The 16,004-nt window shown below is 63.3% G+C and overlaps 1 protein-coding gene across 3 annotated transcripts in view; it reads right to left on the reverse strand.

Annotated features, from left to right (window-relative positions):
- Positions 1-16,004, reverse strand: part of SLC12A7 (solute carrier family 12 member 7) — a 67,283-nt gene that overhangs the window by 11,429 nt on the left and 39,850 nt on the right. The window contains exons 2-16 of one of the 3 annotated variants that reach the window (XM_040462427.1): positions 11,369-11,463; positions 10,640-10,755; positions 10,375-10,381; positions 8,183-8,329; positions 7,107-7,161; positions 6,113-6,243; positions 5,092-5,333; positions 4,160-4,371; positions 3,661-3,828; positions 2,989-3,087; positions 2,477-2,534; positions 1,938-2,112; positions 1,019-1,137; positions 701-799; positions 196-315 (exon numbers count right to left, since the gene is read on the reverse strand). In XM_040462427.1, coding sequence (XP_040318361.1) covers positions 196-315; positions 701-799; positions 1,019-1,137; positions 1,938-2,112; positions 2,477-2,534; positions 2,989-3,087; positions 3,661-3,828; positions 4,160-4,371; positions 5,092-5,333; positions 6,113-6,243; positions 7,107-7,161; positions 8,183-8,329; positions 10,375-10,381; positions 10,640-10,755; positions 11,369-11,463 — 1,843 coding nt within the window. Of the gene's footprint in view, positions 1-195; positions 316-700; positions 800-1,018; positions 1,138-1,937; positions 2,113-2,476; positions 2,535-2,988; positions 3,088-3,660; positions 3,829-4,159; positions 4,372-5,091; positions 5,334-6,112; positions 6,244-7,106; positions 7,162-8,182; positions 8,330-10,374; positions 10,382-10,631; positions 10,756-11,368; positions 11,464-16,004 lie in introns of those variants that run through there. The other 2 variants (XM_040462426.1, XM_040462425.1) reach the window with 2 other exon arrangements.

The following is a 16,004-nucleotide window of genomic DNA, read 5'->3' on the forward strand; positions in this document are numbered from 1 at the left end:
CGCTGTGGGACGCGGGGTACTTTCCGGAAAGTTTGAAATCCGCCAACACGTCAGTGCTGTCATTGGATGGACTTCAACGTTCTCAAAAACCACGCCGTAAAAAATGTGTCACTCTCCAGCTGCTATGACGAAGGTGTGTGACTGTGACAGCTGGGTCCCGCCTGTGCCCCGGGGCCAGGCCCTGCAGCGGCTTACCCGCGGTACTCGATGTACTTGTAGATGCAGCCGGCGATGAGCATCGCAAACAGGGCGTAGTACCAGGAGCAGATGAACATCAGGGCAAGACACAGGCTCATGCCCAGGAAGGACAGCGCCCTGCAGGGGACACGCAGCTCACCTGCCTGCCCATGGCCGAACCCCAAAACCTCACGGGTTCCCCACAAAGACCTCATCCAGCCACCGTGAGAAAGCAGCAATGATGCCCTGAGATCGGTCCCTGCCACTGACCCCTCTCCGGGGGCTGAGACAGTCCTGGCCCCACCCACCGGACGCCCACCCCGCCCCCCAGGCCACAAAGCACAGCCGGCTTCTCGAGGTCCCCCACGCACGCCAGCCATGCACACTGGCAGCAGGAGGACCGAGCAGCCCGCGGTCAAATGCTCTGGGCCCAGGGAGACTGACCACACCCCCAGCGGGGGCCACATGCCACGAGACGCCCGCGTGGCCCAGGCAGCGGCCGCCCGCGGGCTCCAATGCTCACCAGTGGTAGTACTTGAATCGCGGGCGCCAGTTGGGGGTACGCAGCAAGGTCTGCACGGCACAGGCCAGGTTCACGAACATGTAGCACATGAGGAAAAACCTGGGGCACAAACGTAGCACCAGAGGAGCGGGGGCACCAGGAAGACCCCTCGGCTGCAGCATTACCCACCCACCCCCCCACAGGGGTCTCCCCGCCCCCTCCGTCCCCGTGACCATACACGTCCCTCGTCCCCTGAGCAGGGACGCACAGGTGACAAGCGGCAGCAGCCTCTCCACAGCCTGTCCCCACATGCCTCCCGCCGTACCCACAGCCGCTCACATGGAGAGGATGGGGGCCACACTGTCCAGGGAGGCGATCAGGATGCCGGTCTCACAGATGAGGGCTGTGAGCAGCAGGGCCCACGTGGGCTCCCCGTTGGCCTTCCCGTGACCGAACACCTGCAGGGGAAGGGCAGGTGGGCTGCTGACGGGCCACGGGCACACCTGTCATCCTGATGAGAAGCCCAGGGTCTCAGGTGCAGCTCCAGAGGATCTCAGATATGGGACGGAGGCAGAAGCAGACTTTTACCGCTCGTCCCGGACCCTCTCCAGCCGGGATCAGGACAAACATCCAACATCCACAGCCCCACCCCCCCCCAGGAGGTGACTATGTCTGCAGGTTGTGAGCTTTACAGGAACTGAGGCCACGGGGGCAGCCCCAATCCCGGCTGGTGTCCTTGCAAGAAGTGATGAAGACACAGGCACAGGGAAGCCACATGAGGCCTCGAAGAAGACCGCGTCCACGCGCCAAAGAGGGAGACCTCGGAAGAAACCAGCCCTTCCCGTGCCTGCATCTCGGGTTTTCGGCCTCCAGAGTGTGAGCAAATCAGCTCGTGTCGTCTGAGCCCCCAGCCCGTGGCATGTGGCAGGGTGGCCCCAGGACACTGAGACGTGAAACCGTCAAGTTCGTTCCAGAAAGCTTCCGTCCCAAGTGGAGGACGCTTCCCTGCAGCACAGACACCCCGCAGAGATCCCCCCGCCCCGGCCCTGCTCGGGACAGACACTGCCTCCGTCCCCAGCCCCGGCAGGAGGTGGATGCTCTTCACTGTTCCCACAGCACAGTGACCATCTGCGGGGAGCCACCAGGCTGGCAGGGGTGCCCAGGGCCCACAGTGCGGGCCAGTGAAGGTCGTGCCCCGCGGGCAGACCCTCAGGGACCCTCGAGGACACGCTCGCAGAAGGACGGCCTCCCAGCTCACCTGCAGAAAGGGGACGATGCCGTCGCGGGCAATGGCCTGCAGCAGGCGTGGTGCGCCCGTGAGGCTCTGCAGACCAGCACCGCAAGTGGAGAAGAAGGAGCCGATGACGATGACCCAGGGGGACGGCCAGGCCAGCATGCCGATGACCAGCTTCCCCTGCAGGGCCTCCCCAAACCTGCGGGGCAGGGGCAGGTGGGCTTTCAGACACCTTCTCAGCAGGAACAAGGCCGCTCCCACCCTCGGTGTCCTTTCTCGGGAGCAGGGAAGCCACGGTCACTCGTGCAAGAGCAGCATCGCCGCGGGTCACGCTCAGGGACCGCACAGGCCCCCTCACACTCTCTAGGGGTCAGAGGCTGCCCTGTGGTTCCCCAGCTCCAGGCTGGAGCAGGAGAGGGTGGACACACCAGGCCAAACGGAATCCCCACGAAGGGGCCACAGGGCCTCCTGCTCCACCGCTCGAAGCCTGAAATCCAGGTCAACGCTACGATCATCTAGAAAAAACACACGGAAGCTTCTAGAAACTGCAAGTGAAAACGTACTTATCTCGTAAGATCACTCCTTCAATGCAGGCCCCAAAGAGCACGATGCAGGACAGGTCTGCATCTCACGTCAAGGAAGAGGTGGGCCAAACGCACGGGCCAAAGGGCCCTGGTTGCAGGTGGACCTGACTGACCCTGACCCCACCTACCCCATCCTGGCGGCTCTCAGGGGACCTTCCTCGCCACCCCATCCACCAGGTGAGTCAGGCTGCACAGGGCCTGTAATGTGACCGCCACAGGGACAGGGCAGGTCACCCTGGCTCACTCAGCAGGGAGCGGCTACATGTTAGTGACACGTTACGTGGGATGACGTGGTGGTACATGTGGTTTATGGACAAGGACTTGCGCCAGAACCAGCCGTGAAGGTCAGTGTCAGAGGCCTGCCCAGCTCCACCTCGGGGCGATGATGGCCAGAACTCGCCAGGGCCTGGGGAAGCCCACCCCAGTGGCTGGGGACTGAGCAGCAGACAGAGCATCGGGGCCACCCCCGAACTCAGCCCTCTCAAGGATACAGATGAAAGACGTCGTCACGATGGCCAAAATGGTCCCAGTGGGGATGGACTTCTGGGCATCCCTGAGGTCCCCAGACCTGTTCGAGCCCGCCATGATACCTATAGAAGCCCACAGGAAGAACACGCAGCTTACCACGCCAGGCCCTTGGCCCCGACGAACAGGGAGGGTGGGACCAGAGAGAATCGCTCAGCAGCCCCCCAGCCCCTAGTCCCCAGACGGCGTGGCTGCAGAGGGTGCGGAGGTGAAGCCTGGCAAGGCAGCCACGTGGACCGGGCTCCCGGAGCAGGAGCACAGCTGCGAGCGGCTCCTGGCAAGAGCCACACGGGCAGACACAGCATCGGCTGCGGGTGGCTCAGGGAGCCAGGGCCAGGCCGGGGTGGGGCAGGCTCCCATTGCACACGCGGCCGCCGAGGGGTGTCCCGGCAGGAAGTGCGCGTGCACACGTGCAGGGGAGGAGGCACCGGTGTGGAAGAAAGCGTGTCCACTCCCGGCCGCCACGGTCACGGTTCCTTTGAGTGACAACGGCCTCTCAGGAGAGCTTGGGACAAAGCCCCTTCCTGCACAGGGCTTCCAACCACAGCACGCAGGAGCAGAGATCCTGAGGCTTGTTTCTGGGGCCAAATGGAGAGTGAGGGGACCAGGGCACGTGTGCGCGGTGGGGGGGGCCTCACCGGTCACAGAGGGGAAGTAGATCCCGACCAGCATGGTGAAGTAGGTCATGATGTCAGTGAGGACGTAGGGCAGGCCGCTGGCTCTGTTCTCCTCGGGCACAGGCACCGACGGTGTGCCCTTCCTCTCCACAAACGCCGCCTTGTCTGCATACGAGCTCCACAGGTTATCTGTGGGCGACAACAGACCAGTAACAAGATTCCAGAACCTTCTGCATGGGCTCCTGACTCAGGGAGGCCCCAGCAGACGTGGCTGGAGGTAAAGGGTTCCCAAGTTCCCATGGGCTCCAACTTCACAGGAAAATGTGAAGTGTGTCTTCCCAGAAGACAGAACAGAAACGGAAAAGCCCTGTGAGTCTCCAGTGAACCTGGAAAGTTCCTGTGCACCTAGAGGCTAACTCCTAGATATAAAGGGTCTACTGACCCCACTGGCTTTGGTGGGCTGTGGGGGAGGGGAGGCGTGGCCCCGCCCGCCTGGAGTGCAGGGATTGGGGGGACTCACCCAGGAGGACGCCGCTGGCCACGCCAGGGATGCCCTGGATCTCCGTGACATTGTTCTGGGCAAAGTACTCGTCACAGGTGGCGTTGGGCATGGAGCTGTTGCAGAAGAGGCCCCAGAGCGCCGTGGGCATCGTACTGTTGTTGACGGTGTGGACCTTGGCGCAGACGTCAAAGCCGCGTCTCGACAAGGTGCGGTTCCCCAGCAGACAGACCCTAGAGTGGGTGGTCGGGCGTGAGGAGTCGTGGGGGCCTCTTCTGAAACCACTACTGCTTTTCTTGGGCGACCGGGGCCAGGGGCCGCTAAATCACTTCTGACGCTCCACTTTGCGTGATGGGAACGCTGCGTGAGCTGGGAGGGACGGGTGTCGACACAGCAGCCCCTCGAGACCACACTTTGGGGTCCCGGGCTCCTCACAGTGTGCTGCGGACTCATGGCCCGTCCTGGGGCATCTGACACAGGCAGCTCCCTCCACGTGGAGGGGCCGGGGGGCTCGACACCAGCAGCCACCCACGCCGCCAGGCCCCTCCCAGATCAGCCCTGTGGGCGCTGGGCCCATCCGGCCGACCCAAGCACCAAGCACCGGACATTGTACAGCTCGTCACTCGCTCTGTGACCTTGGGCCACTTCCCTGGGACCCGGCACCCGCATCCGGAGGAGGGACGAGAAAGGAACCCACTCGGGGGCTTCTGGGAGGACGAGGGGAGCCGCGCACAGAGGGCACCGAGGACAGGCCACCCCAGGAGCTCAGGGCCTGACCGTCCTCAGGGCCACCAGTACCCTGCGCACCCCGACCTCTGCCAGACCCGTCCCGTCCTCGCAGGTGGCAGAGGCGCACGAGAGTCCTGACGGCTCATTCCCGATCCCGACCACGCGGCCACGGGCACAGACCAGGCTGACGAGAGGGGCTGCAGATTCGCAGGCGCGGGACTCACGGGATGTCTGGCGGGTCGAAGGCGGTCTTGATGACGCCGGCATAGATGGCAAGGATGGACAGCACCACGCAGGCCAGGAACACTAGGGCCAGCTTGTTGACGTACTTGACGCCCACGAAGACCACCATGGCCATCAGCACCAGCGTGCACGTCCCGTACACGCGCATGTTATGCAGCATGGCCACGGCCTCGTCGCCCACCGTCTCCGCCTGGATGATGGCCGCACTGGGGGAGATGTAGGTCTGTGGGGGACAGAGGGAGGGGGTCGAGGAGGGCCGCCGACCACCCCCGGCTGGAAGATGGCCCCCCGGGGGAGGCCATCTTTGTCTGCAGGACCCGGTGCTGGGCTCCCTCCCCCTCTGCGGGCTCCCAGCCCACCAGAACCCATTCACGGTGGGTCCCTGGGTGCTGCCACCAAGACCCGAGAGCAGAGAAGAAAGACTCATAGGAATGCCGCCTGGGGTTGGTGTCATGGAGGCTGGCCCTCGGGTGGCACCCGCGGCCCAACCACCTGAGAGTGATGATACCATCTGGGAGGCCCTACTGGGCACGTGCAACATGAACCAAGCGCGGGCAGCAGAAATGACCGACTCGTGGCCAAGGAGCTCTCTTCTGGGAGCCCTGCCTCCTCCAGCGGCCACGGCCCTGAAGGCCAGGTCCCCAAACCCACCCTGGGCTCAGGCCCCCCCCCACCCACCCTGGGCTCCGGCCCCCCCGGCCCACCCTGGGCTCAGGCCCCCCCCGGCCCACCCTGGGCTCAGGCCCCTGGGCCCACCCTGGGCTCAGGCCTGCGGCCCAGCAAGCACATCCGCTGGGCAAGAACGCTGGGGCCCACCCGCCGGGCGGCCAACGGACACTGGGTCACAGCTGCGTGGGCTCTGAGGAGACGGACGCAGTCAGCCTTCGAGGGCCCAAGGAGGCGGTGTCAGAGCGACACGGTGAAGGGCCGGTTGAGGGGCCCTGTGCGCCTCGGGACAGGCTCCTCAGGCTCTGGAAAACCAGCCCAAACCAAAGCACTTACCAAAAAAATCTCAATGGTCCCCAGGATATACATGGCCCCGGCGAAGGTCGTGCCCAGATAGAAGCAGAGGCCCACAGCCCCTCCAAACTCAGGCCCCAGGGACCTTGAGATCATGTAGTAGGAGCCGCCAGCTGTGAACCAGAGGAGGAAACAGCTTAGGGTCGCACCACTTACTGTGCTGAAGGTGAACCCAACGCCTCAATTCTGTGCACTCTGCCCCAAAAAGGCTGAGGACACCTGGGGCCGTGTGGGCACCGTCTTGCACCAGAGCACGGCCGACGCCTTAGCTGACCCTGGATCCCACACCAGGCCCCTCCCAGCCCCCGAGGGGCGGGGAGCACAGCCACCTGGGTCTACGCCGCCTACACGGCTGCTGCCCGCTGGGCCAGGGCGGCTCCGGGCCGGGGGCAGCCTCCCCAAGACCTGGAGATGGAACACACGGTCCCTCCCTGCCCTCCTCGCCTGGAGCTCACTGCCCAACTGTCACCTGTCCCGGGGACGGTCACTACAAGTAGCCGTGACTCCAAGGCTCCCAGGCCAAGCCAGGTCCCCCACCAGACCAGAGCCCCGGCAGGCCCTCCAGCATCCCGGCCGCTGACACCGGTCAGAGGGTGCCTGAGGCAGGGACTGCCTGCTGTGGTGCTTCAGTTTAGCTGCAGAAATGACTCGGTTTAGAAAGAGGATGAGGGTCTGGGGGAAATTAACTCCAGAACCAAAGGCAAGAATCAACTCGTAAAACGCCAGCACCTCCAACCAGTGGACAAAGGTGAGATTTCACAAAGTACCGGGGAAGTATTCCCTTGGGTTCCTACCCAGAGAAGCCCGATTTCACAGCAGGCTCGGGCGCCAGGCCAGGTGCTAGGAGACAAGTGTGCACAGGATCCCCACCTTGGTGCCCCTGGGGGACACCAGGACACCAGCTCTCGGTGCATCGGTGGGCTGCGATACCAAGTGAGGAGGACGGCCCTCCGCTCAGCCTGCCCGGCACCCTTACCTGGGACCACACCGTTGGTGGCGATGGCACTCATGGAGATGGCAGTCAGCATCGTCTGCAAAGACACAGGAGATCCTCTCAAAAGAGAGAACACGCCGGGAGCCGCACCGGCCCAATCACAAAGGAACTGGTGAGCAACCAGCCACATGGGCTCTGGAAAGCTCCGGAATGTTCCTCATCATCTCCCACCCAACCCCCAAAGCTGGGCTCCTACAGGCCATCAGAAACACCCAACGCAGGACCCCACCTGGAGTGAAAGGCTGGCTCCTGCCCGAGTGTCCACCTGCCGTGGGGTGTGGCTAAGTGTCCTGCTGGGCACATTTGCTACTTAAAGGAGCCTCTTCTCTTATTCCTGGTTTGTAAGTTTCTGTGGCAATTACTCCAGATAACCTCCAGGTTCCTCCAGTAAAAGCAGTGTCACAGAAGGAAGGGGACACAGTTCAGGCAGCCACACCACAGCCCACAAAGCTGTAGGGGACACAGGCAGGTCCCCAGGGGGCCAGGTCAAGGGACTCTCGCTGTTGTGTTGTCTGAATTGTAGCCAGAGGGCTCCAGGTGACACCGGGGGATCAGAACAGCCAGTTACGGTCCCCACAGTGAGAGCAAGGCAGGAAAGGCTGTGGCTCTTGGAGCAGGTGCCCAGGACACAGAGGCCACGGCAGACCCACGAGCAGTGGGAAGGAGGCCTGGTGCAGTTGTGCAGAGGAGACGTGAGGGCGAGGCGGGTCTGGGGAACCGGGGTCTGGGGCTGAGCAAGTCACTGGCGTGGGCCTTTCCTTCAAACAGGGAGCCCAGGGACTTCAAAACCGGAAAGGGACCTCGGCAAAACACAGCACCCTCATGAGTGCTGACAGCGCCCCTCAAAAGCCCTCGGCCACCAGGATGCACGCCCCAGCATCCTTTCACAGATGCAGGTACAGGAGTCCCGCTGGCCCGTCACCAGCCTGGTCCCGGCCCACCGGCCCCACAAGACTCGACTTCCCTTGGGCACAGCGCCCTGGAGAGCCCCCGGCCACCCACACGGATGGGTCCCTGACCTCCAGACGCCACCTGCCCGGGGACCTGCAGTCACTCACGCAGGTACAGCACATGGACACGATGAGGAAGGACTCTAGGACGCCAGCCGCCCCCACGATCCACGTCAGGCGCAGAAAGAGGATCACGCCGAGGATGTTCTGGAGGCAGGGCAGGTAGACGCCGATGAAGGTGCCCATGCGCGGGCTCTGGAAGCGAGCACAGCAGTTCCGGTTCCAGGGAGGCTGGACCCTCACCTGCAGGCATCCAGCTGCACGGCCCTGCCCCGGGGGCCCCGGGACAGAAGTTCAGCACGTCGGCCGGGCAGACGCCAGGGGCCCAGCCCGTCCTGTCCGACAGCTGACATGACACCACGGTCAGGTGGTACAGGGCTGTCTGGAGAGGTGAGATGACGTTCAAGGGAAAAACCTCTCAAGTTCAGGTGAATTAAAAAAAACAAACAAAAAAACTGGGGAAGATTTGCTTTGAAATCACTTCCTGTGAAAGAGAACAGGCTGCAATCGAGGGGCTGGAGGCAGCTCTGCCGGCTCGCGGCCCAGGGACGGGCTCCCCGAGGGCAGCAGGCTGCACCCACATTCAAGGAGGCAGGTAAACTCTCAGGACCAAAGGGCTGGTCTCCACGCAGGAACGCCTGCCCCCACGAGCCTGGACGGGGCAGGGCCACAGAGCCCCATGGGACCCCACAACCCTGGGGAAAACCCTCTGAGGGCACCCCCGAGCACGTGGGCGTCTTCACGTCTGGGACGCTCAGCTCCCTCTAACGCAGGGCCTGGGCCTGCCCGCCCATGGGGTGCCTGGCTTCTGTGTGCCCCCTCGAGTGGCCACGGGGCAGGCGAGAGCAACTCAGGGACTTTCCAGTTGTGTAAACTGGGAACGCACTGGCCAAGGGAGGGTGGTGCCAGGCAGGGGGCGGCGTCTCGTTCACAGGTAAGCGCCACGCAGCCATCCCCAGCTGACGCAGGGCGTCCACTGCTGTTCTGCACCTGGCGTCGGGCAAGACCCGCGTCACCCTGGAAGAACCTGCAGTTCGCTCCTACAGGCGGCTTTGGTGGACCAGCCCGGCCGGCCGGGAGGTCCAGAGCCCTCACTGGGCGGGGCCGGGGGGGAGGTGGACATCTGGGGATGAGCTCCTGTGCTTGGTTGGTCACAGGGGACAGTAAGGGAAGCCCCCATCCCCAGAGGACCTGGTCAGCCCTACGTGGGGCGGCTGATTCGTGCCACCCAGAATATGTCCACCTGGTGACGATGGTTGTGCTGAGGGTCCCAGGGTGGCTGGATCCCTCCTGTGACCGAAATCCAGCCTGCAGCAGCTGCCCCAGTGTCTCCAGGGGACAGAGGACAGACAGCTGACCTGCCCCACGGGCAGGTTGTCCCAGGTCCTAACCTGGCCACAGGTCCAAGCCACGTGCTGTGCAGGTTCACCAGGCTGGACACTTAGATTACGTCCCAACAGAAACCATGCTGAGGGGTCTGGGCTGCACTTCCGTGCAGGGGAGGCTAGGACACGCTGGGCTGAGCTGGGCAGCCTGGGGACAGCGGGGGGAGCCAGCAGGGGCCGGCACACCCGGGCCCACCATGGCAAAGCACCTGTTCCGAAGGCAGTGGACATCACAGAAGCCCCAGCACACGCACAGAGGGACAGGCACCGATGGGTGCTGACTGCACAGAAGATGCCCGCGGTTCCCAAAGTCTGGACCAGAGAAGAGCCTGTGAGGCCACAGGCAGTGCCCGGGGTACATGGGAAACCCCAGAGCATCTGTCAGCATGGCACCTGGCCCACAGCATCCATGGTATAACCTGCGACCAGGGCCACCATGGGCTACCGAGGACTGGGGAGCGTCCTTCAGGACACTGCTCCCTGCCCCCAGGAGGGCGGCCGGGCCAGGGCTGGGCAAGGCAGTCCTCACACCCCACGTCCCTCACTCCAGACTAAGCAGGTGGCACTTCGCAAACACAGAGCAAACGCGCCCAAGCGTCGAGGGAACGGGAGAATCCGTTCTGCTGGTTTACAGTAAGAGGTGCCTTCTGTGGCCGGACTTCCTGACAGCCGAGGTCAGGCTGGACACAGGATGCGGGAGGGACTCCGTGCACGCGGGGCTGGCGCCCCGGGCAGAGTACGCAGAGGAAGGAGAGGCGGCCAGGGAGCCCCCAGGCTGCCACAGCCAGCTGCAGGAATCCTGCAGAAAATGCTCAACCCCTCGAGGGGAGACCAGGTGCCCAGGCCCCAGGCCACCTTCGTCCTGCTGGCCTGGCCGCCGCCCTGCTTCGTAATCCCTGAAACACAGCACCTGTGGGCAGTACTGGCGGGGCCAAGAGCCGGGGGAATAATCACCGTGGGAGGTCGGAAAAAGCCCTCGTCTGCCCTAACCTAACCTCGTGCAGACGAGAGACAAAACCAATGTTTTGCTGGGACTCACGGAGTGTCCCAGGGATAAGGGAAGAGATGGGACGGGGGAGGGGGGGGAGGGGACGGGGGGAGGGGGGGGGCTCCCCTTGACCTTCGCCTCTTGCTGTCCTCGTTCTCCTCGTGCTCCACCACGCCCTGGCTCAGGTTGGTGTAGTTGGCCAGCTTGTTGAGCAACGAGGACACCATGGGATTGCTGTCCATTTCCTCCTGTTGGGGGCCGAGCTGTGGGTTAGTTACTCGGATCCTCAACCCACGGGAGCAGCGGCCAGCAGGGCTCCCCGCGGCGTCCAGCCCCACGCCCGGGGCACACAGGGCTGATGCGGGCCCTCGACGTCCCGGACGCCTGCACGCCAGGGTCCCCAGTTGGGGTCAGGAGCAGAGGTCGGGGCTCCAGGCCACAGAGCCGGGGTGTGGGGCTCCCCCCATGCACAGTGCCCAATCAGGAGGCCGGCCCTCCGCCCGACCCCCAGCCCCTCACTAGACCGTGGGGTCTCGGGGCCCCGGCCCTGTCATGTGACCGAGCGAAGCCTCGGCCCTCGCACTTTGTGTAGAAGGAAGCATGAGTCGGGGCGCCTGGGTGGCGCAGTCGGTTAAGCGTCCGACTTCAGCCAGGTCACGATCTCGCGGTCTGTGAGTTCGAGCCCCACGTCGGGCTCTGGGCTGATGGCTCGGAGCCTGGAGCCTGTTTCCGATTCTGTGTCTCCCTCTCTCTCTGCCCCTCCCCCGTTCATGCTCTGTCTCTCTCTGTCCCAAAAATAAATAAAAAACGTTAAAAAAAAAAAATTAAAAAAAAAAAAAAAAAGAAGGAAGCATGAGTCACCTCAAAAAGTGCCATGTTCTTCCCTTCAAAGCAGTTCTCCGGTTCCACGTCCACATGGTTAATAAACGGGCTGTTTTCTCTCGAGTTTCCATCTCCTGGTGGGGAAAACACCCAGGTCAGTTTTAGGAGCAGCTGGAAGGAGGTGGGGGCCACTGCAGACCCGTGCGGGCCCAGCCCCTCCGCCAAAGGCCTGGGGGAGGACCTGTGAGACTCCAGGACCCTTGGCTCCCCCCGCCCTGCGCACACACACTGGCACATGGCCCCACCCCCTAGGCAGGACCCTGCCCCCCAACCCCCTCACGCATGTGCACACACGCGCGCGCACACACACCAGCCCCCCAGGCAGGACCCCACTCCAACGAGTCAAGTGCAGCCCCCACTGACTCAGCAAGACCCAAGCTGCATGCCGGGGAAGGGGGGCCATACACTGCATCCCGGAGCCCCCCCCCCCCCCCCGCAACAGGACAGGACAGTCCCGTTTCCCAGGCAGCAGGCTGACCACCGGGGAGACGGTCTGCGTGCCTTGGGGGAGCTTGCACCTTGTGGTCTCGGTGCCCACACGAAGGCCCAGGGCAGGCCAGGGTGCCTCAGCTCCACCCACAAGGCTGGAGGTGCTCAGCCGCCCGCACACAGGCCGCAGCAGTGTCTCCTGGTGCCAGACGGCTGCCCACAGGGTCTGCAGAAGGAGCAGGTGCCAAAGGAGCACCTTCCCCGCTGCACAGCGGCTGGCGACCCCTGACCATCTGCTCCTGAAGCCGGGGTCATGGCCCTGCCACCTGGTGCTCCGCCCACAGGCACGGTGCTCCCCGGACCCTGCATCCCCCAACCCTCTGCTAAGAGCCTACACTCGGCACGGCCGCCACCCTGTGCCATGGATGGCATCAGAAAGGAAGGACAAGGGCGACCTCCATGCAGGCGGGGTCACAGCCAGGCCCTCGACCAGTGAGAGATGGCTCCCGCCCCCCACCTATTTCTCCAGGGTCACAACAGGCTTCAAGAAGAGCGTATACGCCCAACCCACGTGAAACCCATCAACCTCACGAGTAATGTGTTCAGGGCAAAGCGACGCCCCGACTTCACCGCATCCTGGGAGTGTGGCTCGCAGGGGCGGGTCCAGGCGGGCACAGCCACGTCTGCAAACCCTGCGATAACCAGATGGCCCCAGACCAAGACCCGCAGTGCTTCTTACAAAAAAGTTAGAATAAAAAGACTGCTCGGCGACCGCACAGCCCATCGGCGGGCACGTGGTTTTCAAGACAGCTCAGCCCACGATGAAGGTGTGCCCAAGTTTAAGATCCTGGGCACACAGAACAGCACCCACGGACGTCAGGAGAAAAGCACAGAACAGAATGTGTCTACCACAGGGTTTTAGCCCCCGGGAAGGGCACGTGGCGCTCACCCGCGGGTGCTGGGATGCCAGGCAGTGGTGGCACTACCTGCCGGGGTCCGGGGAGAGGACTCTGGGGCAGCCTTCTGCTCAGGAATAAGCCCCAAGCCCCAAGCAGGCCGCACGCCTCCTGCCACACCATCTGGTGTCCTGACCTACGACCCGCCACGCAGGAAGGCTCCCCAGAGCAAGGACCCCAGGAGAGTCTCCAAAACCAGCTTTCTCAGACCCCAGGGCACCGAGTGAGACTCACAGCGGGCCCTGTGGGGTGACCCCACCACGGTCCAACTTTCTGACAGAATCCCCAAAGGACAGGAGGGTCACCATCCTCCCCAGACACTCAGGGGTGGGAGGTGTCCACCGGTCTGTCCCCGTGGTGGCTCAAGGTGACGAGGGGCAGCGATGGTGGGCCACCACACTGGGCACAGCGGAGAATCCCTCAGCCCAGGCAGACCCGGAGGGGTCCCCGCCCACGGCACCCGGAGCCCGAGCGGGCAGACCCGGCCCTCCCACCTCCACAACCCACCATTCGCCCCAGCCGGTCCGAGGTCTGCACGCCACAGCTTCTTCCAGACCTTAACCCTGTGCTCTCACCAGCCAGCCTCCTCGCGTGGCCTCTGAAACCACACCCGTGTCTCACACTTGGAGAAAGAAAAAGCAGAAACAAAGATGAACAAAACAGTAAACGGAACACAAGCGACCGTATTCCACCGAATGCCATTCTCCACACTCACCCCAGCGGGGCTCAAAGAAGCGGCCCGAGTGCCCTGAGCGCAGACCGAGTCCTGCACTACAGACCCCGGAGAACTAAGGAGACCAAAGCCTCAGCGGGGTCCCCTTTCCAGAGACCTGGGTGAGCGCTTCCAGACCCGGCCTGTGTGTCTGTGAGCGCACGGCACACACCCAGGCCGCTGGGGCAGGTGTGCAGGGTGCGGGCTCTTCACCTGTGACCGTTACACCTGCCTGTCCCCCCTGTCGGCCGAGGACACCCCAGCACATCATCGAAGGGACAGAGTACCAGCACGGGACTCCCGCTGGCCACCCCCAAAACAATCCGTGTCCAAGGTCACAGTACATGTACCAAGTCCACACGCAGGTGAACAACGGGGGACGGCACAAGCACCTGCCAGGCTGCATCGCCCGCTAAGCCACAGGGAGGGATGGGGACGGGAAAGCCCCCGCGGGGACGATGGCTGCAGTGGCGGCTTGCGCCAGACCTGCTCCACATCACAAGGCAAGCACGCCCTGGGGGAGAAGCCGACCCGCTGACCTAACCAAGGTCAAGGTTAACACCAGGGTCACAAGCCAGCCGACACCCAGGGAGAACCCTCGTGACTGGTGACTTCACCGGAAAGCCCGAGACAACGCCAGACAAGCACAGAAGCGGCCCCTCGGGGACGCAACACCACAGAGGGCCAAGACAGGCGTGGAATGTTCCGGAAACAGGGACAGCACAGAGACGGGGCAGTGGAGAGCAGCACGTGGCCCACGTCCTCTGATAAAGGACACTGCCGGGCCGACTGGTGAAGCCAGAGAAAGAGCCGCAACGGGGAGAAAGTGCCTGTTACCAGGAGAGGCGTCTCCCACAGCGGCTCAGAAGACAGAGCAGCAGAGGGGGCAGAAACGGGTCCCCAGAGACTCTCCACGGCCTCACAGCTTCCACAAACTCTCCAGTGAGAGCTTTTAAAAAAATATATCAAGCAGGGCGCCTGGGTGGCTCAGTCGGTTGGGCATCCGACTTCGGCTCAGGTCGTGATCTCGCGGTCCACGAGTTCGAGCCCCGCGTCGGGCTCTGTGCCGACAGCTCGGAGCCCGGAGCCTGCTTTGGATTCTGGGTCCCCCTCTCTCTCTGCCCCTCCCCCGCATGCTGGCGTGTGCTCTCAAAAACAAACAGATGTTAGAAAGCAAAGCCAGAGAAACGCCCACGCTGCAGGGCTCGCTCGTACATAAAGAAGCAAGTTTTATCTCGAAGAAACAGCAGACTGAAAATTTCAGAATTGAGGCCCGGAAGACACACATACGGGCAGGCACCATTCACACACGCTGGCACACAGGCCTCACTCAGACCACCACTCGTAACCAGTGTGTGAAGAAATTCAGGCAAAAACCCGAGACCCTGAACCCCCTGGGTGAAAGACAGAGGAGAGGTCCCTGTATCGTCAGTACAAAGGGGAGGTGCCCAGTACCAGGGTCGTCTGGGGCCACGCGAGCCACACAGTGACAGGACGCCCCGTGGCATTCCTGCCTCAAAGCGTTTCTCCTGAAAACCACCCCAAGCAAATGGCCACGCACAAATTCTGTGGCGTTCTATGAGCCTCCTGACCCAGATCCTTCAAGCGTGCTGATGGCAGGACAGACAGCAAGGGGAGAAAGGTCCTAGACCACAGGTCCGGCAAGCTTCCTCTGTAAAAGGCCACGGTGCCATCGCAAGCACCTGGTGCACCAAAGACAAGGTGTGAACAAGCAGCAGGGCCACGTGCCAATAAAACTTTACTGACAAAAGCAGGTGGCCGGGCCACAGGCTGCAGAGAGCCCAGCCGTGTGTGATCCTCAGGGAGGCCGCCAAGCAGGGAGGTGGCCGTCCTGCCTCCCACCCACCCTGACCCGCTCCCAGCTTGCCCCGCAGTCCCTGCCCCTGCCCCACCCCACTTGGCACCTAGGATCAGCCTGTTTAAAGCCCCCCACCCGGCCTGCCAGCCCAGAGACGTCTGCGGAAACCAGTGCTTCGGGGATCACCGCTCTCTGCAGCCTGACAGCCTCAGCGACCACAAACACCTGCACCTGCTCCATGGGACACACGACTGGTGAGCAGGCCCAACCCTGGCCCGGGACCCAGAGACCACGGACGCGCTCGCCCAGGAGCGGACCGGACGGCTGGCGGCTGCCGGTCTGGGGCCCAAGGTCTCAGGAAGTAACTGGAACCTGGAAGGAGCACAGGTGGGCGTGGGGTGCGAGGCCCTGGCCAGCAGCACTGTCCTCGTCCCCTCCTGTGCAGGCTACTTCAGATGAAGCCACACCTCACCCCGTGATCTTAACACAAAATGTTCAACACGCTTTGTTCACAACACAACACAATTGTGTTCTTAACACAAAACGTTCAACAAAATGTCCAGCTTTTCTGTGAAAGCTGCCCCCTGCCCCCGCAGTGCTGGACACACATCCAGACAGGGACTCTGCCTCGTCCTCCTGAGGCCCCCGTAATTGCCCTCGTTAGGGTACAGAGCTCGCCCCGCAGTCCTGGAGGCAACT

Source organism: Herpailurus yagouaroundi, unplaced genomic scaffold, assembly GCF_014898765.1.
Source record: "Herpailurus yagouaroundi ecotype Mexico unplaced genomic scaffold, PumYag 321, whole genome shotgun sequence".
NCBI classification, from domain to species: Eukaryota; Metazoa; Chordata; class Mammalia; order Carnivora; family Felidae; genus Herpailurus; species Herpailurus yagouaroundi.